Genomic DNA, 21,523 nt, shown 5'->3' with positions numbered 1-21,523 from the left:
TCGGCTGTCCCACCAGAGAACTCTCTCAGGATTACCATGACCCAAGAGCGCCAAGCCCTGGCATGGCTCATCTCTACACTTAAGGCAGAACGGCCTTGAATAAGGTCTCTCTCAGCCTCGGTTTACCCACGAAGACACCTAAGCCCCAGGCTTGCTGAGCAGATGACGCGATGGAAAGCACGTGAACCCGAAGGAGCCGCGCCGTACCGGCTTCTCGGAGGCCCTGGCCTGTGCTGCCTCTCAGTCCTGGAGGTCGCCCGCCCACTCCTACCTCCATGGGGTTGACGGTGATGGTCAGGGCAGAGTCGTCCCAGTCCATCTCGTTCTCCTTCCCAGTGTCCTGATCCCGCATGGTCCGCTGATGTGCGGCCCGGATCCGAAATACCCCCAGGATAATCATGAACACCAGGAAGCTGACGCACACCACGATCACAACGGTCGCAGTGCTGGGGACGACTGCGGGAGAATGAGGGGGCGGGGTGTGAGTGAGGTCACTCAGCCCAGAAGGCCACTGTGCCCTTGACCTCCTCGGCTGTGCCCGGTCAAAACGGGCTGGACAGCATGCTTCAGCTGAACCCACAGGCCAGGAGGAAATACCAGGAAAAGCTCGCCATGGGCCTCCAACCTGGCTCGGCCACATCCTGCTCTATGGCTGCGGGTGACATCATCTGCCCTCTTCGAGGGCTTTAGTTTCCTTGTGTGTGATGGGGAATAATTGGGACAGGGAAAGACTGGCGGTCATGCTGAGCAGGAGGCTGTGCCCACGGTGGGGTGGGGGCAGGGTGGACGGCATGGAGCATCTCCACTTGGTCTCCCTCCCCATGTCCTACCTGCGAACGGGTGGGGGTTGGCCAGGTTGTGGCCTGACAGGTCAACAAAGGAGCGGTGTTCCGGGTGCACGAACTGTGGCTGGGCAGCCATGTGGTTGGCGTGTTCCATGGGGTTGGCCGTGTGGATTACATTCACCTACAGCAGAGAAAGAGAGGATCGCTGGAGACAGGCATCCTGAGCCTGTCCAAGAGGTGACAGTGGAGTCCCGCAGCTGGCATGACCAGTGCCACTCAGAGTGGCTCCTGGACCGCAGCTGGGGGCAAACGGAGCTATGGGAAAAGGACAGAAAAAAAAAAATCAAGAGTAAGCACTTAAAAAACAAAAACAAAGAAAAACAAAAACCAACAAAAAAGAGTAATAAGCACTTAGAAACTGCTATAACAATCTAATATTCTCACACATTCCAGAAATGTATCACTTTTCTACTTATTAGTATTTGTTGAGACTGGGTCTTGCTGTGTTGCCCGGGCTGGAGCGCAGTAGCTATTCACAAGCATGATCACGGCTCACTGCAGCCTGGAACTTCCCTGCTCAAGTAATCCTCCCACCTCAGCCTCTCAAGCAGCTGGGACTACAGGCAAGCACCACGCACCTGGCTGCAATCCATTTTTATTGCATTTTATAAAAGATTATGCCCAAAACAAGAGCAGAAAAAGAAGCCGATGGTCCTTCCCCATGGGTCGTTTGGGAAGCACTGGCGTAGACCTTTTTCCTCAAACCACAGCCGTGTGAAAGACAGCACCAATCACTGCCATGGATTTCCTTTCAAATCTGTTACCCTCTGACTCAAACAAAACAGGCACCGAATTTAGCATTCTGCTCTTGAGTTCACGGTGATATTCCATTGCTAAGAGTAACTTTGGGTCAATTTTCTCCAGGCCACAGAGGGCCTGAGCGATGAAGCAGCTGCTGGATAGGTCTGTAGACGACCTCAGAGCAGGACGAGCTACCCTCCAGCCTGTGTGGCCTGTGAGTCACCAGCGCCAGCCTTGGCAGCACTGGTCCTGCCCGTGCGGGTCCCTGCGTGAGCCCCTCTCAACCTGGGCCGAGGACTCGACTTCATTCACAGGAGGGCCAGTGACCTGGCACAGATGCAGAGAACTTTTGGTTCCCTGGATGCTGCTCTTTCTAAAACAGTGTCCTTGGCTGGGCACAGTGGCTCACGCCTGTAATCCTAGCACTTTGGGAGGCCAAGGCAGGTGGATTGCTTGAACCTGGGGGCACAAGACCAGCCTGGGCAACATAGTGAGACCTCGTCTCTAAAAATAAATAAATAAATAAAACCACATCCTCCTGTTTCTCTGATGGGAAATCTCAAGAAGCTCCAGAGGCATTAACTGCCACTCGCTCTTTGTCACCTCCCTGCAAAGTTCCTTAGGCTCCAACTCAGGCTGAGGCAGCCAGGGAAAGGGGAGCACCCCCCACCCCAGCTCACCCCAAACACAACTTGTCACTCCAACAAGCCCAGGTGCAACCTGCAGCAGGCCCCAGGCTGGAAAGGCGACCCCCTAGAATGAGCCTGTATAGCTGCCATCGTGAATGCTCTGAGGGTTGGCGTTTGTGAATATTAGGGCTGCGAATCAGCGCCCTCACTCACTGCTGCTATTGGCCCTGCTCAGTGGGAGCCTTGTACTCACCTCCACCTTAAATTCATTGCTGATGTAGCGGCCATTCAGCTCTGAGCAGATGAGCTTAAACTTACGGTCAAGCAAGGACCTGGCGTGCCAGTTCCGATAGCGCAGCAGGTGCAAAACCTCCTCGTAGCTGGCCATGGTGTCCACGCCTGCAGGGGTTGAAAGGGGGAAGATTGCCAGGTGGCTTAGGGCAGGAGCATGGGCAGGGCTGCAGCCGTCAGCACAGGCAGGCTCAATTAGACACCCAGGTTAGCTAGGCCAAGGGGTCACACAAGTTGGCTTTCTAGCCATGGGAATAAATGCAATGTGCATAGGGGCATTCTTCCCTCTGTGGGGGACGTGTCATCCCACGCCTCAACCCTCCCCCTTCAGAGAGTAGTGGCTACACATCCGGTACCTGTCCAGGAGACAGGAGTATGCGTGCAGCCAACAATGATCCCAGCGAACGTGCTCCTTCCCCATCTCCCTCTAAGATAACTCAACATTCTCAGATGGCAGGCAGCAGCCAGCCAAGAGCTCTCAAAGTCCCCTCTTGCAGCCTGGCCCACCTGCGTGGCTGCAGCGCTCCCCTTACCTGTGAAGGTCATGCCCAGCTCAGAGCTGCTCACTTCAATGCCCTTCTGCTGCAGGCGGGCCATGTCCACCTCCAGGCTCTCCTGCTCGTGGTTCAGCTCCTCTCCCTCCACCGTGACCTCACAGGTATCCAGGTCGTGCACGATCTCCTCAGACACCAGTGATTCTTGAACTGCAAAAGAGGCCCAACCAGAAATATTAAGTAGGGGCAGTGGGGCCCAGCGTGGCGGGGCACACTGGATGCCCTGCCAGCTCACCCCAAACCTACAAGAGCCAAACCTACATGGCTCTTGTAACGACCAATGACAGAAGCAAGCGAGAGTTGCTTTCAAGAAATGGCTGGGCGCAGTGGCTCACGCCTGTAATCCCAGCACTTTGGGAGGCCAAGACGGGTGGATCACCTGAGGTCAGGAGTTTGAGACCAGCCTGGCCAACAGGGTGAAAGCCCGTCTCTACTAAAAATACAAAAATTAACCGGGCGTTGTGGCAGGTCCCTGTAATCCCAGCTATTTGGGAGGCTGAGGCAGGAGAATCACTTGAACTCAGGAGGTGGAGGCTGCAGTGAGCCAAGATGATACCATTGCACTCCAGCCTGGGCGACAGAGTGAGACTCCATCTCAAAAAAAAAAAAAAAGGGGGGAGTTTCATGTGTCCTGAGCAAGAATTGTGGGGACATTGTGCCCCCATGGGCTGGCCAGCCTGGCAGGTGCAAGCAGTGTCTCCCGCAAGTGCCCTCAACCCCTCAACCTCAAGCCACATCTCAAAGCCTGGCAGCAACCAGGAAAAGATGTAAGACCCCTCCAGATGGGATTCCAGAGATCACCATGAGCTCCAGCTCATGGGTCAGATTCCAGAAGCACACCCAAGAGAACACCAACGAAAGATTAAAACCTCCCCAAATCCCACAAAGAGCCCCGCCAAGTACATGGGGACAATGGGGTTTCCGGCCGAGGCGAGGGAGCCCGCGCCCCACAGAGCACATTACCTGTGGGGTCCTCAGCCCCGTCCCCTTCAGGCTCCACTTCTCTCGTGATGGTGCTGATGATGCGAAGCTCAGGGAAAAGGAACACCCCTTCTGAGCTTTCAAATTCAGAAGCTGCTCGGGCAAAATGGTGGACGCCGCTCAGGCTGATCTTGGGCTCCTCGGGCTGTAAAACCATCACGTAGCCATCTACCGGGGGGACCGAAATGCAGGTGGCCTCGTTAAAACACCTGCCAGCAAGAAATGGGGAAGGGTCAGGGCTTTGGGAGCCGATCTTGGAGCCCACCTGTGCAAAGGCACATGGAGGTGGGATACAGAGGCCCCCACTAACACCTGCCGGGGCCACTCCAGGAACACACTTGCAAACATGATGCAGAAATATCACTCAGCTCTCTCCCCCACACTTTCTGGTAACACACGATGGCTCACCTTTCCTTACAGAAGGGGTTAGGCTGTCTTAAAAACCTAAATATACAAGTGTCATTGGGCAAAACAGGCCTGCTGTTGAAAATCAGGACGTACTTGATTGTGCTGGTGATTTTGAGTCTGCGAATTCCGGGCGTGGGGAACTGCCGGGAGTTCAGGTACGAGATGTGCTGCATGGCCTTATCCAATTCCCCGAGGTCTTCTCCCTCCAAGGTCAATACCAGCTGGCTGGGGTGTGCTTGGATCTGAAATCACACCAGGCACAGAGAGGAGAGGAATAAGCCAGTAACTGCAGGAGCTGAAACCACAGATGCCTCCACAAAGGGGATTGGCCTGGGTTCGATTTGAATTGCTGACTTGAAAAAGAAAAGCTCGTTTAAGTCCAGCGAACACAACTCTTTTACCCAACAGTAAACGTATCAATCACAGATTACCCACTCCCTCATCCCACCAGCCTCCAGGGCTGTAGTCTAAGGGGCCCATGAGTGGTGTGCAGTCGAGCGCTCGGTGTTACCTGCACGCCTCTGCCACTGTCTTCGAGGACCTGCAGGTCCAGCCCCTCCTTGCAGGTATACAGACAGTCGATCACCTTCTTATCCGCGAGTTTCCCGGAACGGAGAGTTAAGCCAGCCAGATTGCCTCGGAAAAACTGGGTCATGTGCAGGTCGCCACCTTTGGGTCAGGGGAGAAAAGGCGAAGTCAGGCGTGCAACCCAGCATCGCCCAACTCACTTCTCACTCAACACGGTGTTACCGGTGCTGGCAGCTCAGTGGATGGACATGCAGGTTAGTTCATACCAAGTCCTGTTAGCCTTGCAATCTACATGGAAGCGCAATGAAGAAATTAAACCGTTTATGATCATGCACATGGCCTGGAGAAAGGGAGAGTTGGGGGTGTCTCACCTGAAGCCAAGAGGTCCCCTGAGGGTCCCCACACCTCTGGCCACTACCTGGTAAGGTGGCCTACCCTGTTCTCATCACCAGGGTGCATGGTGACACTTCCTACGCCACCAGCCTCTCCAGCCACTGCCTTCTCAGCTGGCTGGGTTCCACATGGCTGTTTTCTCTACCTGGCACGCCCTGGGGAATGAACCCACACAAGCGAGGCAGGGAGGATAAAAGGGAGGCTTAAAATACTCCCTGCACGGAACGGCCTATTTCAAGGATGCTATGGTGTTAAGTCCCATCCTTCCTGCCTCCTCCTGAGGATTGCTGAGAAGTGCAGATGTTACAACGAAAACCAAAACCCAGAAAATGGCCCTTGACAGATGACAAGAAAGAGCCAGAAACAGGTTACACTAAACCTTGTTCTTAAACTGAAAAGGAAAAGGGACAAATTTTCAGCAATGTGTCTCATTCTGGTACGGAAATCAGGCACTGTAAATCATGACTAGGAATTGAGGTTTCTAAGAAACGGCTATTTGCCAGGCATGGTGGCTCATGCCTATAATCCCAGGGCTTCGGGAGGCCGAGGCGGGTGGATCACCTGAGGTCAGAATTTGAGACCAGCCTGGCGAACATGGCGAAACCCCGTCTCTACTAAAAATATAAATATTAGCTGGGCATGGTGGTGCATGCCTGTAGTCCCAGCTACTTGGGAGGCTGAAGCAGGAGAATTGCTTGCACCCAGGAGGTGGAGGTTGCAGTGAGCCAAGACCGCGCCACTGCACTCCAGCCCAGACAACAGAGCGGGACTCCATCTCAAAACAAAAAAAAAGAGAGACGTCTATTTAAAATTTACTGTCAATCAGGACAGAATATCTAGAAACAAGTCTTTTCCTGTCTCGTGGTTCATCCACATGACAGTCACGAGGCAGCCTCCCAAACCCTGCCTGTAAGACTGAAAAAGCAGGGAGCCTCATGCAGGGGGGTCAGGGTCAAACTGGATGGGGGGGGAAGTCCCATGCATGCACTGCCTGAGATGTCATTTGTCCTCACTCCAGCTGGGGTCAGAATGGGCAGAATAAGGGAACTCCATGAAGCAATGGGGAAGCGCAATGCAGGGAAGCAGCTCAGATGGTGTCCGGGACCAAAATGCAACTGGGGCGTTTCATGCGACACATGGAATGAATCAGTCTCATCTTTAAATGAAACACAATAGTGAATGTAGGGAAAAAATCCAGCAACCTGCAGAGGCCACAGTCACAGGCTCAGTTTCATTGTCATTTTCAACTCCTGAAAACTCTGTGGAAAAGCAAGACAAAGACAACAGAAAAGGACTGAGAGGTTAGGGTCTTCAAACCGGACCTTGAAAACCAGGTTTGAAGCAACCAACTATAAAACATGAAGAGAAAATTCCCTTGTGATCCTGCTCTGGGATGTACCCATCTGGACGCAAGCTTGTATTTAATCACCTTTTCCCAGAGGTGACTTTACCACCCCCAACCCCAGGCTTCTTTTGTTCCACCTTCCCACATCCTCCTTGCCAAAACATACGTTAGATTCAAAATAAGATGAATGAAAGCACACACATGGAATTCGTTCCCCTCCCCAGTCCGCGCTATGAAGTAGGACACTCCACAGAGGCTGAGCCTGGGCTGCAATGCTGCTCCCGATATAAACACCACCAAGTTCCGGACCAACGGCACCTCTTCTCCTAATAGGGAAGACACTGCGCAGACAAAACGGCATAGCACACACGTGTCCAAAGCCTGGTACACAGTAAGCATGCGGAAGTCTGTATATTTTGGAAGCTCCAAACAAGTTTACATCTGTCTAGCCATTAACCTTTGGGCGACAGAGGAAAGAAGACATTCTCAATCACTTTTTCTGAATGAGAGGGAGATGCAGAGGCTAAGGAACCCACCTAGGGAAGCATAGCCTACGGTGGACCTGGGGACCCTAACCACCTTCAGCTCCTCTAGCTCCTGGATCCAGTGTCCAGAGTAATACAACCTACCAGAAAGGCACACACACAGCGGCTAAGCACAGAACCAACACTCTCCAGGTCATGCTGAGGGGAAAGGCCACTCCTCAAGCCCTGCAGCCCTGCAGCCCTGCAGCCCTGCAGCCCTCCCCTCTATGGTGTGCTAGGGCCCCTTTTGGGCTGCGGCTGTGCGGGGCCGCATCAAGGGGCAAGGCTAGAGGTGTATCCAGGTGAAGCCCATGTGAGCCACGGGCCTGTGCTACCTCCACACACACCAAGACTCCCCCACAACACGCTGGTAGAAGGGAATGAAGCTGCTGCCCACAGCCCAAGCTCTCCACGGCCAACGTGTAGCAAAAGTGGCAGAATCAACCACAAAAAAGAAAAGGAGATCCTCTCTCCTGTTAACTGAATTTTAAACAATCTCTGTGGGGTTTTTTTGTTTGTTTGTTTTGAGATAGAGTCTCACTCTGTTGCCCAGGCTGGAGTGCAGTGGTGTGATCTTGGCTCACTGCAACCTCAGCCTCCTGGGTTCAAGTGATTCTCCTGCCTCCCAAGTAACTGGGATTACAGGCGCACGCCACCACGCCTGGCTAATTTTTGTATTTTTAGTAGACACAGAGTTTCACCATGTTGGCCAGGCTGGTCTCGAACTCCTCCTGACCTTGAGTGATCTGCCTGCCACCGCCTCCCAAAGTGCTGGGATTACAGGTGTGAGCCACTGCGCACGGTCATCTTTCATAAATTTCTAACCTTACTCAAGGTACAATGTTTCCATAGGGAGAAAAAACTAATCAAAAAGTAATTAATGATGATGATACCTTGAAATGACACAGCAGAGTCCAGTGCAAGGGTCAAAGTGGGAATCATGAACCTCTGGGGTAACCTGAGGGTTCCATGAACTTGGATGGGAAAAATTACATGCTTATTTCCACTAACTTCTGAAATTCAGCATTTCCTTTGGCAATAAATGTAGGCTACACACCACAGCAGTTAGCAATGACTGCAACTTTGTCACCAATAGAACGCACTGATATTTGCACACCAGGCCACAGCTGTTGCAGATGCCACAGGGATCCTCGCGCAGCCCTCACAACTTGGAACTTACACCGTTGGACCTGCTGCTAAAGCTGGTTCTTCATTTGTTAACATAAAGTACCACTGGTGTTACTGTTTCACAAATGTAGTATTTCAGGATGTTAATAACTATATTTCAGTTTAACTGATTACCCTTGAATCCTAGGTATTTATTTTGTAGATTAATAAGAAGGGATCCATTGGCCTTGCCAGACCACCCAAGGGCTCCATGGCACAAAAAAGGGCTTAAAACCCCAGGTCTGAGCCAGGCGCAGTGGCTCATGCCTGTAATCCCAGTACTTTAGGAGGCTGAGGTGGGAGGATCTCTTGAGCCCAGGAGTTTGAGATCAGCCTGGGCAACACAGTGAGACCCCATTTTTATAAAAAATTAAAATAATAACAATAATAAAAACCTTGATCTGGTGGGTCTGAGTGTGGGCCCAGAATACACAGGTTTTTCTTTTTTTTTTTTATTTTGAGACAGGGTCTCACTCTGTTGCTCGGGCTGGAGTTGCTCGGGCTGGAGTGCAATAGGGCATTATTTTTTTTTTTTTGAGACGGAGTCTCACTCTGTCACCTAGGCTGGAGTGCAGTGGCGCTATCTCGGCTCACTGCAAGCTCCGCCTCCTGGGTTCACGCCATTCTCCTGCCTCAGCCTTCCGAGTAGCTGGGACCACAGGCACCCGCCACCACGCCCGGCTAATTTTTTGTATTTTTAGTAGAGACGGGATTTCACCGTGTTAGCCAGGATGGTCTTGATCTCCTGACCTCGTGATCCACCCACCTCAGCCTCCCAAAGTGCTGGGATTACAGGCGTGAGCCACCGCGCCCGGCCAATAGGGCATTCTTGGCTCATGCAGCCTCTGCCTCCTGGGTTCAACCGATTCTCCTGCCTGAGCCTCTCGAGTAGCTGGGATCACAGGCACATGCCAACATGCATGGCTAATTTTTGTATATTTAGTAGAGATGGGGTTTCACCACGTTGGCCAGGCTGGTCTCGAACTCCTGACCTCAAGTGATCTGCCCGCCTCAGCCTCCCAAAGTGCTGGGATTATAGGTGTGAGACACCGCGCCTGGCCCACAGGCTTTTCAAAGTAAAAAAATTCAAAACCCTGGCTCCTGATTCATCAGCTGGGTGACGCCTGGCTTGCTGCTTCTCTGGGCCTGAGTTTCTTCAGCTATAAAAAAGGGATTCTAAGGTTTAGGTGAGACGATGTGTATAAAGGAGTTGGCACACAGCCTGCCACTTGGTAAGTACAGGTAAGAAGCACTGGTGCTCTGGTGGTTATCATATCCCCTCTCAGCAGAGACTTCCATGGAATCCTCCCCACACGTGGCCCTTGCTGAGGGTGAACAGAGCCCTCGCAGCCCTCCTACCAGGTCACCAAGTGATAAACACTCTGGAAGAGTCCTCCAGGTCCAAGGCGCACTTCTACTTCTGCGTCCTTTATTTCTGTGCCTGACTCTTGCTGTTGCCTCTTTGTCCTTGTGAACCTTTCAATAAACGGATTAATTTATAAAACAGTTCCCCCCACTACACGCTCCCTCTGTGGAACGCTCCCTCTTGGGTTTCCGGGAAAGGTGACGGTGTGGTCAGTCCTATCACCTTTATGGAGCACCCACAGACAGAGCTACGCTAGCTAGAGTGGGGTAACGGCAGTGTCCCCAAAAAGGCTGTACACAGGAAATGGAAGGAAAAGATCCAGGACACGAGGGTAAGGCTGTAGGATACCGATCACAGCCTGCTGCCACCAACCTAGTAAAGAGGTACAACTTAATTCTCGAGTCGAGGGCGGGGGGTAATGACAGGTACCTTGCCAGCAAGCCCCCACCACGAGCTGAGTTTCTATCTTGGATGGATGGAGCGGGTAATCCTCAGTCACAGAGAAGGGCTCGTGGGACGTGCCATCCACATAGAGAGTCACGCTCGGGAATTCTACATTGAGGACGTAGTGGTGCCATTCCTCATCACAGACCTACAGAGGCAAAGGGAAGCGGGGAGGTGTGAGATGTCCACTTTCCTTCTCATCAATGCCCATGGAAACCAAGTCACCCAACACAAGGGTCTTCCTAGGAGGAAAAGGATGAAAAAAATCTAACCACAAAATATCTGCAAATACATCTCACCAAAAGAAGCCAAGCATCTCTAGGGCATTTCTAAACTACGTGGCCCGCATTGCTCACTAACCAGAGGACACAGCCCAAGTAGGGAGCTGCCCAATTCTGCTCTGCCAACAGTGTGGCACCAGGAAGTTCCTGTATGGGCAAGCTGGATACCCACCCTCGAAAGGGTTGAGTTAGTTTACCACTGGCCATTCCTTTTCTGAATAAAAATAAAAAGTGCCTTTAGGCCGGGCGCAGTGGTTCATGCCTGTAATCCCAGCACTTTGGGAGGCCAAGGCGAGGAGATCACTTGAGGTCAGGAGTTTGAGACCAGCCTGGCCAACATATCGAAACCCCATCTCTACTGAAAATACAAAAATTAGCCGGGTGTGGTGGTGCACGCCTGTAGTCCCAGCTACTTGGGAGGTTGAGGCACAAGAATTGCTTGAACCCGGGAGGCGAAGGTTGCGGTGAGCCGAGATTGCGCCACTGCACTCCAGCCTGGGTGATAGAGCAAGACTCTATCTCCTCCCCACCGCCGACAAAAAAGTGCCTTTAATCTCAGAATAAGGCACACCATAGTACATGTATTTTCTTTTCCAACTCAAAGTTGATGATCTCAATAAATATGAACATCAGCTCCAAGGGCACCCCAAACCAAACTGTGTTCCCATCCTGTGATGAACGAGTGTGTGAACACGCATCAGCCAGCTGCAATGGGCCCTTATCTGGGTCGTAACTCAAACAAATTGTAAACACAAAAACATTTATGAGGCTACTTGAAATCTGAACATTGACTGGCTATTTGATCGTATTAGAAATTTTACTGTTAGTTTTTTTTTTAATGTGAAAGAGTGCTGTGATTACGCTTGTCTATGAGATACGTCATGACATACAGGCGGGCGTCTACAAGAATGAAATGCTCTATTTGGGATTTCTTGAAAATTATTAAGTAACGTTTGAGGGGGTGATAAAAATTTTCAGCAGTGAATAGGGGTAACAATGAAACTAGACTGACCAAGAGTTGGCAACTGTTGAAGGCATAAGGGCACACAGGGCTATTCTTTAATCTGTCTGTTTTTATATAAATCTGAAATTTTCCATAATACAGTTTTTAAACAGTATATACTTAGAAGAAACTAAATATATAAAGGCAGACTATGGCTACTATAACAGAACTGTAGCTAAAATGTCCACCTATGTTGCAAAATATTTTTCCAGGACTAAGCCTTTCTTTAGTTTTTTGAAAATAATTAATGGTAATAGTTTCTGAGAAATAATCACTCACATAAATAAAAAAATACACCAATAAGAGATGAATGCTACCCAGCCTGACCAAAATGGTGAAACCCCATCTCTACTAAAAATACAAAAATTAGCCGGGCGTGGTGGCGCACGCCTGTAATCCCAGCTACTCAGAAGGCTGAGGCAGGAGGATCGCTTGAACCCGGGAGGTGGAGGTTGCAGTGAGCCAAGATCTCCACTGCACTCCAGCCTGGGCAACAAAGCGAGACTCAGTCTCGGGGGAAAAAAAAAAAAAGAGACAAATGCTACCAACTGGACACCCACTTCAACTTTCCACTATCATATACTTTTTCCTTTCTCATTTATTCTCTTTTACTTTTATCTATCCTATGATTATTTTTAGACACTATTATATTTTAGCAACTGCAGGCACATATAACATATGTCAGCTTTTGTCCACTAACTCCATGAGACAAATAAAATGATGATAAGGCCAAAGGTTTCCTTCTCATCCCAACTCTACATCAAAAGAAAAAATGATCTATTCTGATTTTAATAGAGGGTTCTAATTTTACAGTGCTCTCTCGTTTCCTGTAGCACGTGGGGTTTTTCACAGGATATTTGCTTTCTATCACAGCAACTGCTAGAAAATTAGCTTTGCGGCTGGGCACAGTGGCTCAGGCCTGCAATCCCAGCACTTTGGGCGGCTGAGGTGGGTGCATCAGTTGAGGTCAGGAGTTCAAGACTAGCCTGGCTAATATAGTGAAACCTCATCTCTACTAGAAATACAAAAATTAGCTGGGTGTGGTGGCATGTGTCTGTAGTCCCAGCTACTCATAAAATTATAAATATACACTGACTATACACAGCCATTCATGTGCAAGGTTGCAGTACCTGCTTACTCTCTCTTAGAAGATGACAGTGTTTTTCTTTTTCTTTGGAGACGGGGTCTCACTCTGTCATCCAGGCTGGAGTGAAGTGGCACAATCGCAGCTCATTACAGCCTTGACCTCCTGGGCTCCATCAATCATCCCACCTCAGCTCCCCAAGTAGCCAGGACTACAGGCATGTGCCACCATGCCCAGCTAATTTTCGTGGTTTTTTTTTTTTTTTGTAGGGTCAGGATCTTAGTAATGTTGCCCAGGCTGGTCTCGAACCCCTGGGCTCAAGCAATCCTCGTGCCCCAGCCTCCCAAAGTGCTGGGATTATAGGTGTGAGCACCTTGCCCGGCCCTATTAGTGCGTTTTCAATTCACTCACCTGATTCAACTTCCAGTGGAACTCTGCAGGTCTGTATTTCTTCTCCTCAGAAGGATCCTGACGGAAGAGGAAGATCAGCCGGCACCCGTGGACATAGAGGGAGTAGTGGTGCCGATTCATATCTGCAAAGGCAGTTTCTATGGGTAAATTGCCAACTAAAGACCCAAAGGAGAAATAAAAGCTGTTTCTTGAATGGATTTTGAAGACACAATTTCATCTGCATAAATGAACTCTTCGGCTAAGCCAAGGCAGGGCTTAGAAACAAATACACTTGGGCTTTCCTGAGAGGCGGAGCCTGTGATCACCGTGGACCCCACTGAGCAACAACAGCTAATACCCAAATGCCCAGGCCGTGACTCTAGGGAACCAAGTGCCCCAGGCACACAGCATGGCACACGGCCTACGAGCACCAGGCTGGCAGGGGACCCTGGGAAAGGAGAGGGAGCCTGCCGCTGGCACCCACCCCACTGGACGCTGGGGCCTGGCATCGCTTGCAGAGCTATTACCCTACCTGTTTTATCAGAACTGCAAAGAATTGTCTCCTTCTTCCTGCCGAATGGCCCATGTCTCATCCACACCGAGATGGTGAACGGCTCTTTGGGGCTGACCGACACGACGCCATCCGGGATCCTCACTGCCTGGGTGCCGTTGAACTCAAACACCTGGTCGCTGTCGTGGCCATTGTCGGTGGGCAGGCCCACGGTCCAGTTGAGGGATCCACTCGGGGATGGCAGCAGCTCGGCAGTGCCCGCGGCCGCACCTGAAGCCACAGTGCTCGGTGAAACTCACGTGAGGAGCCAGAGGTCCCGCGCACCTCATGCCCCCAGGCACGTGCTTGTCTTACACTTAGGCAATCTGCTGGCTCCAGTTTACTTTTTTTTTTTCTTTCGAGACAGAGTCTTGCTTTGTCCCCAGGCTGGAGTACAGTGGCGCGATCTCGGTTCATTGCAACCTCCACCTCCCGGGTTCAAGCTGTTCTCCTGCCTCAGCCTCCCGAGTAGCTGGGATTACAGGCGCGCCCCATTAAAACTGGCTAATTTTTGCATTTTCAGGAGAGCCGGAGTTTCACCATGTTGCCCAGGCTGGCCTTGAACTCCTGACCTCGTGATCCGCCTGACTCGGCCTCCAAAAGTGCTGGGATTACAGGCGTGAGCCACCACACTTGGCCCTTTCAGTTTACTTCTCTTCAAAAATCAGGGTTTTAAATTACAAAAATAAAAATAACAACCATGGATTTGTTTAAGGAAGGGAAAGGGCCAGGCGTGAACCCGGGGAGCGGAGCTTGCAGTGAGCCAAGATCGCACCCCTGCACTCCAGCCTGGGCAACAGAGCGAGACTCTGTCTCAAAAAAAAAAAAAAAAAAAAAAAAAAAAAAGAAGGTAAAGGAAGCATTTCTTGTAATCTGATTCAAATTATACCATTTTAGTATAAACACCCAGTCCTCCTTTGGTAAATATACACAAAAATGATGAGTTTTCTTAGAAAAATGGAGTCCTGGCAGGGCGTGGTGGCTCACACCTGTAATCCCAGCACTTTGGGAGGCCAAGGCACACGGATTGCTTGAGCCCAGGAGTTGGAGACCAGCCTGGACAACATGGCAAAACCCTGTCAATACAAAAAACACAAAAATTAGCCAGGTGTGGTGGTGCATCCCTGTAGTCCCAGCTACTTGGGAGGCTGAGATGGGAGGATCACTTGAGCCCAGGAGGTTGAGGCTGCAGTGAGCTGTGACTGTGCCACTATACTCCAGCCTGGGCGAGTGCGACCCTGTCTCAAAAATATATAAACAAATACAATAAAAGTGGAGTCCTGCTAGGTATGTGCATAATACATATATATCCCTAGCAATATTCTTCTATCGTGTAATTTAAACTATCTGAATAGTTGTTTTTTTTTTTTTTTTTTTTTTTGAGACAGGGTCTCCTCTCTCGCCCAGGCTGCAGTGCAGTGGTGCAGCGTTGGTTTAGCGCAGCCTTGACCTCCTGAGCTCAAGCAATCCTCCCACCTCAGCCTCCCAAGTAGCTGGGACCACAGGTGTGTGCCACCATGCCCGGCTAATTTTTGTGTTTTTGTAGAGACGGGGTTTCGCCATGTTGTCCAGGCTAGTCTCCAACTACTGGGCTCAAGCGATCCATCCGCCTCAGACTCCCAAAGTGCTGGGATTATAGGTGTGAGCCACCGCGCTCGGCCTGAATAGCATTTCATTGTACAGATACAGCATCACCTACTGACCAGCCTCCCAGGTGGGCACAGAGGCTGTCCCTAACCTTTTCCTATTATAAACCTCACCTGCATGCACAGCTTTATGTGTCTCCATGATTATTCCCTTAAAATAAATTCCTAGAAATGAAATTACTAAGTCAAAAAACATAAAAAATGTTTTCCAACCATTCTTATGTATTGCCATGTTCAAATTAAAAAATTTTTTTTTTTGTCCACAGGAAAAGATTTTGCAAGCTCCTTCTTGACTAAGCTATTACTCGGAGCAGCAGGCCTTGGCTGGACCAGCCTGGCCTCTTGAGTAACAGAAGACCTTGGTCCAAATCTTAGCTCCTGAAGCTAGACGTGGTGGCTTGCGCCTGTAATCCCAGAACTTTGAGAGGCTGAGGCGGGCAGATCAACTAAGGTCAAGAGTTCAAACCAGCCTGGCCAATATGGTGAAACTCTGTCTCTACAAAAATACAAAAATTAGCCAGGCATGATGGCAGATGCCTGTAATCTCAGCTACTTGGGAGGCTGAGGTGGGAGAATCACTTAAACACAGGAAGTGGAGGCTGCAGTGAGCCAAGATAGCACGACTGCATTCCAGCCTGGGCGACAGCGAGACTCTGTCTCAAAAGAAAAAAAAAAACCACACACACACACACACTAGAACCTCAGCTCCTGAATATGTGGGCTTGGGCAAGCTACTTAACCTGCTTTAGTCTCAATTGTTTAATTCCTCTGTAACAAGGTCAATACCCACCTACTTCGTAGACTTGTTGGGAACATTAAGCTAAAACACACATAGAAGTACCTGGAGTAAGGCCAGGCGCAGTGGCTCATGCATATAATCCCAGCACTTTGGGAGGCCGAGGTGGGTGGATCACTTGAGGTCAGGAGTTGGAGACAAGCCTCGCCAACATGGTGAAATCCCATCTCTACTAAACATACAAAAAGTAGCCAGGCATCATGGCACATGCCTGTAATCCCAGCTACTTGGGAGGCCGAGGCAGGAGAATCGCTTGAACCCAGGAGGCAGACGTTGCAGTGAGTGAGATTGCGCCACTGCACTCCAGCCTGGGCGACAGAGGGAGACTGTCTCAAAAAAAAAAAAAAAAAAAAAAAAAAAAAGTACCTGGTGCATAGTAAGCACTCGAATTATTTCTATTCTTCCTAACTTTATTCTGCTGAAAAAAAATTCACTTAATACCATGAAATGAGAGACGGAATAAATTTTATATATTATACTTACATGCATGGTTTAAAACAGAAAATGTGCCAGACCTCCTGACTTAAATATATTTAGGTGACAATTATGAATATTTGGATTCAGAGTTGCCAAACACCCCCATATGCTCATCATTGGGCTGTGGCAGCATAATGTCTAGTTTTCTACTTTGGTTTATTTACCACATGATAATTTTCTTCTTATTTATTGTTTTTTTTCTAAGACGAAGTCTAGCTTTGTCACCTAGGCTGGAGAGTAGTGGCACACTCTTGGCTCACTGCAACCTCCTGGGTTCAAGCAATTCTCCTGCCTCAGCCTCCCAAGTAGCTGAGATTATAGGCACCTCGCACCAGGCCTGGCTAATTTTTTATTTTTAGTAGAGCGGGGGTTTCATCATGTTGATCAGGCTGGTCTTAGACCCCTGACCTCAAGTGATCTGGATAATTTTCAATTATAAACCAGTGGCCGGGCGCGGTGGCTCATGCCTGCAATCAGCACTTTGGGAGGCCGAGGTGGGCGGATCACGAGGTCAGGAGATCGAGACCATCCTGGCTAACACGGTGAAAACCCGTTTCTACTAAAAATACAAAAAATTAGCCGGGCATGGTGGCAGGTGCCTGTAGTCCCAGCTACTCGGGAGGCTGAGGCGGGAGAATGGTGTGAACCCAGGAGGCGGAGCTTGCAGTGAGCCGAGATGGCACCACTGCACTCCAGCCTGGGTGACAGAGTGAGACTCTGTCTAACAAAAAAAAAAAGAAAACCAGTAACCTAAGTCTCATGGTTGTTATCAGGCTAGTGAAAAGACTAATCAGTTTAAGAAAATGCTCCCTGAAAAGCTGTTTCACAAAAGCTTTTTGAAACACAAAAGACCCTTCCAATTTATGAAGACGCTGCTTCATTTAGTGGGATTTTATCACCAGTCAACTAAATGTTCTTCCCTCAGCATCTTCCATGACAGCCATCCATACCTCACCTCTTCTTCATTTAGATAAACCAGAAAAATATCCGCAGCTGACGGTAAAGAGAGACCTAGCCTTCTGGTGGGTTTCCCAGTAATTCTGTCTCTCAATTTCTCCACACAATATTGTGATATAGAAAGTCTATTGAGATTCTAAGTTAGATGTGGCCATCTTTAGTTCTGATTTTCTACTTCATGTTTGTCAAAAGCTATTGTATTACCTATATTTTTCCTTCAGTTCTTTTTGAGGCAGGTTCTCACTCTGTCATCCAGGCTGGAATGCAGCGGCGTGATCTTGGCTCACTGCAACGTCCACCTCCTGGGCTCAAGCGATCCTCCTCCCTCAGCCCCCCAAGTAGTTGGGACTACAGGCGTGCACCGCCATGCCCGGCTAGTTTTTGTATTTTTTGTAGAGACAGGGTTTTCTCCATGTTGGTCAGGCTGGTCTCGAACTCCTGACCTCAGGTGATCTGCCCGCCTCGGCCTCCCAAAGTGGTAAGATTACAGGCATGAGCCCCCATGCCCTGGCGTTTTTCTTCAATTCGTAAGTAAACATCTCATTTCATGTAAAACTCACTCCATGTACTCCTATAGAAGCCCTTTTTGGATGATTCTCAAGAGTATGCTGGAGAAATACTTCCTTCAAATCAGTGGTTCTTTTTTTAAAACAGGGTCTCACTCTATTGCCCAGAGTGGAGTGCAATGGTGCCATCACGGCTCACTGCAGCCTCAACCTCCCGGGCTCAGGTGATCCTCTCGCCTCAGCCTCCCAAGTAACTGGAACTACAGGTCCATGCCACCATCCCCAGTTAATTTTTCAATTTTTTGTAGAGATGGGGTATCGCTGTGTTGCCCAGGCTGGTCTCAAACTCCTGGGCTCAAGTGATCTTCCCACCTCGGCCTCCTAAAGTGCTGGAATTACAGGTATAAGCCACCACATCTGGCCACCAGTGGTTCTTAAAATGCACATATACACAACATGTTGAATAGACATTTAGGAGTTGATGTCCACCCCCTGCCCCACCCCCGAAGCCCATCCAGTATGAAAACTAGCCAGCAAGGCAGCAAAGTTCACTTCAGAAATGCAGATTCTCTATCACAGTTTATAATTATGAACACAACACACACAAGTATTTCCAGTTGTAAAGGTCCCTCCCACCTTCACCAAAGCCAGCCAGATGCAAGAACGCCTGGTCTCCTTACCACAGAGCCGGTGGAGGGACTTCTCTGAGTAGGTGTCTCGGTCGCAGCCTTTCCCTATGTGGCTGGTTTCTAGCTCCACTGTGGCCTGTACTGAGGCGACTGGCTCGTCACATGTCTCCAGGTGGATATTTGGAAAGATGGCCAACGCGCCGGTGCCCGGCTCATACTCAATCCTGTTGTTCCATCCTGTGTTGGTCCACAAGTCAGCAGGGGAGGAGAGAAGGAAAACACACACTCTAGGTTGCTGCTGCATACATCAGTTTTAAGAGCAGATGTGAGCGCAGGGGAGAGAATGAAGCTCACCTTGCCACCCAGGGGTGCAGGTGGGCTTAATGCTGATCTTCACCAAAACATCTTCTGTGGCTCTTTTCTTCCCACAGTCATAGGCAGTGACAGTCAGCTTATATTGATGTTCTTTCCCGTAGTTTAATTTCTCTGTGTTTTTTATATAACCTTACAGAGGGCAAAAACAACAGTGAGAGCCAAAACCCACGCTGGTTTTACTTTTGTTGTCCTAGGCGGAAAGACAAAATGCATAGGCTTTAAGCCCTGTAAATACTCAGCCAGAAATAAACATATGCTTGGGATGCTTAACCCTCAACCTGTCCTCCCTGAGCCCTAACACGCAATAAATCCATCCTGAAGAGTTTCAACAGAAGAGACGGAGCTACACAGCTCAGTCTCCACTTACTCTCACAGTGTTACATTGGGCTTTACATTAAGATTTAACTGTTTACATACATTCAGAGAATTAAAAAAAAAAATAATTCAAGTACCTCAAATATTAAATATAAGATCGCTGATCAAACATTTACTATATTAAAAGAAAGAGAGATTTCCTACCCCCACCTGCTTAGAACAGAAGCCTGCTTTTTGAACGTGGTGAGTACAGATCTCTGGAAAATGTTTGCAACGTCCATAATTCCATCAAAGATTCTAGACTGTGCATTAATTAACAATGGAAACACTGTATTATCTTTTTTTTTCTTTTTGGAACAGGGTCTCGTTCTCTTGCCCAGGCTGGAGTGCAGTGGCCTGATCTCGGCTCACTGCAACCTCTGCCTCCTGGGTTCAAGCGATTCTCCCACTTCAGCCTCCCAAATAGCTGGGACTACAGGTGTGTGCCTGCAGTCCCAGCTACTAGCGAGGCTGTGGCGGGAGGATCCCGTGAGCCCAGGAGTTCGAGGTTACAGTGAGCAGTGACTGCACCACTACATTCCAGCCTGGGCGACAGAGCAAGACCTTCCCTCAAAAAAAAAAAAAAAAAAAAAAAAAAAAAAAAAGATGTCACAGGAGATTCTAACTTAATGGAGAACATGGCCAGGCGCGGTGGCTCACACATGTAATCCCAGCACTTTGGGAGGCCAAGGTGGGCGGATCACCTGAGGTCAGGAGTTCAAGACCAGTCTGGCCAACACGGTGAAACCCTATCTCTACTAAAAATACAAACAACAACAACAAAAAATTAGCTGGGCGTGGTGGTGGGCACCTGTAATCCCAGCTACTCGAGAGGCTATAAGGTAGGAGAATCACTTGAACCCGGGAGGCAGCGGTTGCAGTGAGCTGAGATCGCACCACTGTACTCCAGCCTGGGGAACAGAGTGAGAAACTGTCTCAAAAAAAACCCACAAAAACAAAAACAAAAAACTTAACGGAGAACAGAAAATGAGACAAACTAAGTGTACAGGTCAGCCTCATTCAGATGCATGTGGACTGAAAGTTAAGAAGATTAAAAAAATAAAGCCATGTCAGGTAGGAGGATTTTTATTTGATTTTGGTGGGAAAGCAAAAAAGAGGTGAGCCCCACAAGAGAACACAGGACTTACAGGTTCCAGAGAAGAAGTTGTCAGGGAACAAAGTAGAAACTTAAATGTTTTTACAATTAAAAGCAAACACACACCAGGTTAGGTCTCCAACTTGTGAGTTCCGTGAAGTTCTGACCAAGCACAGAAGCTGGGGTGTAAAGTCAGTGGGGTTAGCAGGGACTGTCTGCCTAGCTGAAAAGCCGGCTCCTCGATTCTTACCATCTTTGTCGACAGTAAAGGGCACGTCTGGAGTGATGATTTCGTAGCTGCAAATCTGGCTGAACTGAGGAGAGCAGTCGGCATCCACGGCCTCCACCCTCAAAATGCTGTCGTACTGCTTCCCCTCGATGACCGTGGCTTTGTAGGACTTCTCCTTGAACACGGGCGCGTACTCATTCACGTCGTTCACCTGAATATGAACAGTTGCTCTGGACAAACGGAGGGAGAAAAATATTTTTCTGCTTGTTTTCGGTGTGAGAGAGAGACAGAGTGTGTGTATGTGTGTTTACCCAATTCTGCCCTACTTTAAAATTTCCTGTTTCTGATACCTTGTTTCATGAAATTCATATGATGAAGTCAAAAATTAAACCAAGCTATTCACTGCTTTTCATTCAAGTGTGGAGATAACAGAAAGTTAAAAGAGGGATTTGGGTCGATTCTTCCATATCCTAAGAATAAAGCAAAAAACCAATCATCTAAAATAAAAGAGACTTGGGTGTTTTTTTTGACAATATGGGACAAGACAGGCAGAAGGGAGATAAACAATACCAGACGTCTGTTTGCTCTCCAATTATAAAGTTGAAACATATTTTGTAGCAAAATCCAGAAAAAAAATAGAGCCAAGGGAAGAAGGGGTATGAAACAGAGAAAGCATGAGATGGTTTGATTCTGAGAGTTCAAACGAATTCTGTCCTACTTCTAGGGAATAGGCTAGAGTCCATGGCATCATCTGGTCCTGATTCAACAAATGGAAGAGCTCAGGAGAGGCAGGCCGTTGCCACCTGCCAATACCCCAGCTCAGTTATCAAGAAAATTAGGGTGTCATCAGACCTGGCTACAAATAAAGAAAACTGTAGGTTTCAAGGGCTAATGGTCAGGGCATGCTTCTGAATCAGACAAGGACTTTGGTCAA

General features: G+C 49.1%; 1 protein-coding gene across 8 annotated transcripts in view; it reads right to left on the bottom strand.

Moving 5' to 3' along the window:
* The window catches only part of CLSTN1 (calsyntenin 1), a 96,018-nt gene that overhangs the window by 1,943 nt on the left and 72,552 nt on the right, over positions 1-21,523 (bottom strand). For 4 of the 8 annotated variants that reach the window (XM_003307797.7, XM_003307798.7, XM_009447926.4 and 1 more), the window contains 14 exons: positions 20,611-20,819; positions 18,890-19,039; positions 18,587-18,772; positions 13,507-13,755; positions 12,996-13,117; positions 10,202-10,364; positions 6,573-6,629; positions 4,961-5,118; positions 4,543-4,691; positions 4,024-4,250; positions 3,040-3,210; positions 2,469-2,614; positions 831-966; positions 272-456 (listed from right to left, as the gene is read on the bottom strand). In XM_003307797.7, the coding sequence (XP_003307845.3) occupies positions 272-456; positions 831-966; positions 2,469-2,614; positions 3,040-3,210; positions 4,024-4,250; positions 4,543-4,691; positions 4,961-5,118; positions 6,573-6,629; positions 10,202-10,364; positions 12,996-13,117; positions 13,507-13,755; positions 18,587-18,772; positions 18,890-19,039; positions 20,611-20,819 (2,308 nt within the window). The remainder of the gene's footprint in view (positions 1-271; positions 457-830; positions 967-2,468; positions 2,615-3,039; positions 3,211-4,023; positions 4,251-4,542; positions 4,692-4,960; positions 5,119-6,572; positions 6,630-10,201; positions 10,365-12,995; positions 13,118-13,506; positions 13,756-18,586; positions 18,773-18,889; positions 19,040-20,610; positions 20,820-21,523) is intronic. The other 4 variants (XM_016953729.4, XM_063786633.1, XM_009447934.4 and 1 more) reach the window with 1 other exon arrangement.

Source organism: Pan troglodytes, chromosome 1 (assembly GCF_028858775.2).
Source record: "Pan troglodytes isolate AG18354 chromosome 1, NHGRI_mPanTro3-v2.0_pri, whole genome shotgun sequence".
NCBI classification, from domain to species: Eukaryota; Metazoa; Chordata; class Mammalia; order Primates; family Hominidae; genus Pan; species Pan troglodytes.
The sequence above is the reverse complement of the archived record's forward strand: the minus strand, read 5'-3'. Positions and strand labels throughout refer to the sequence as shown.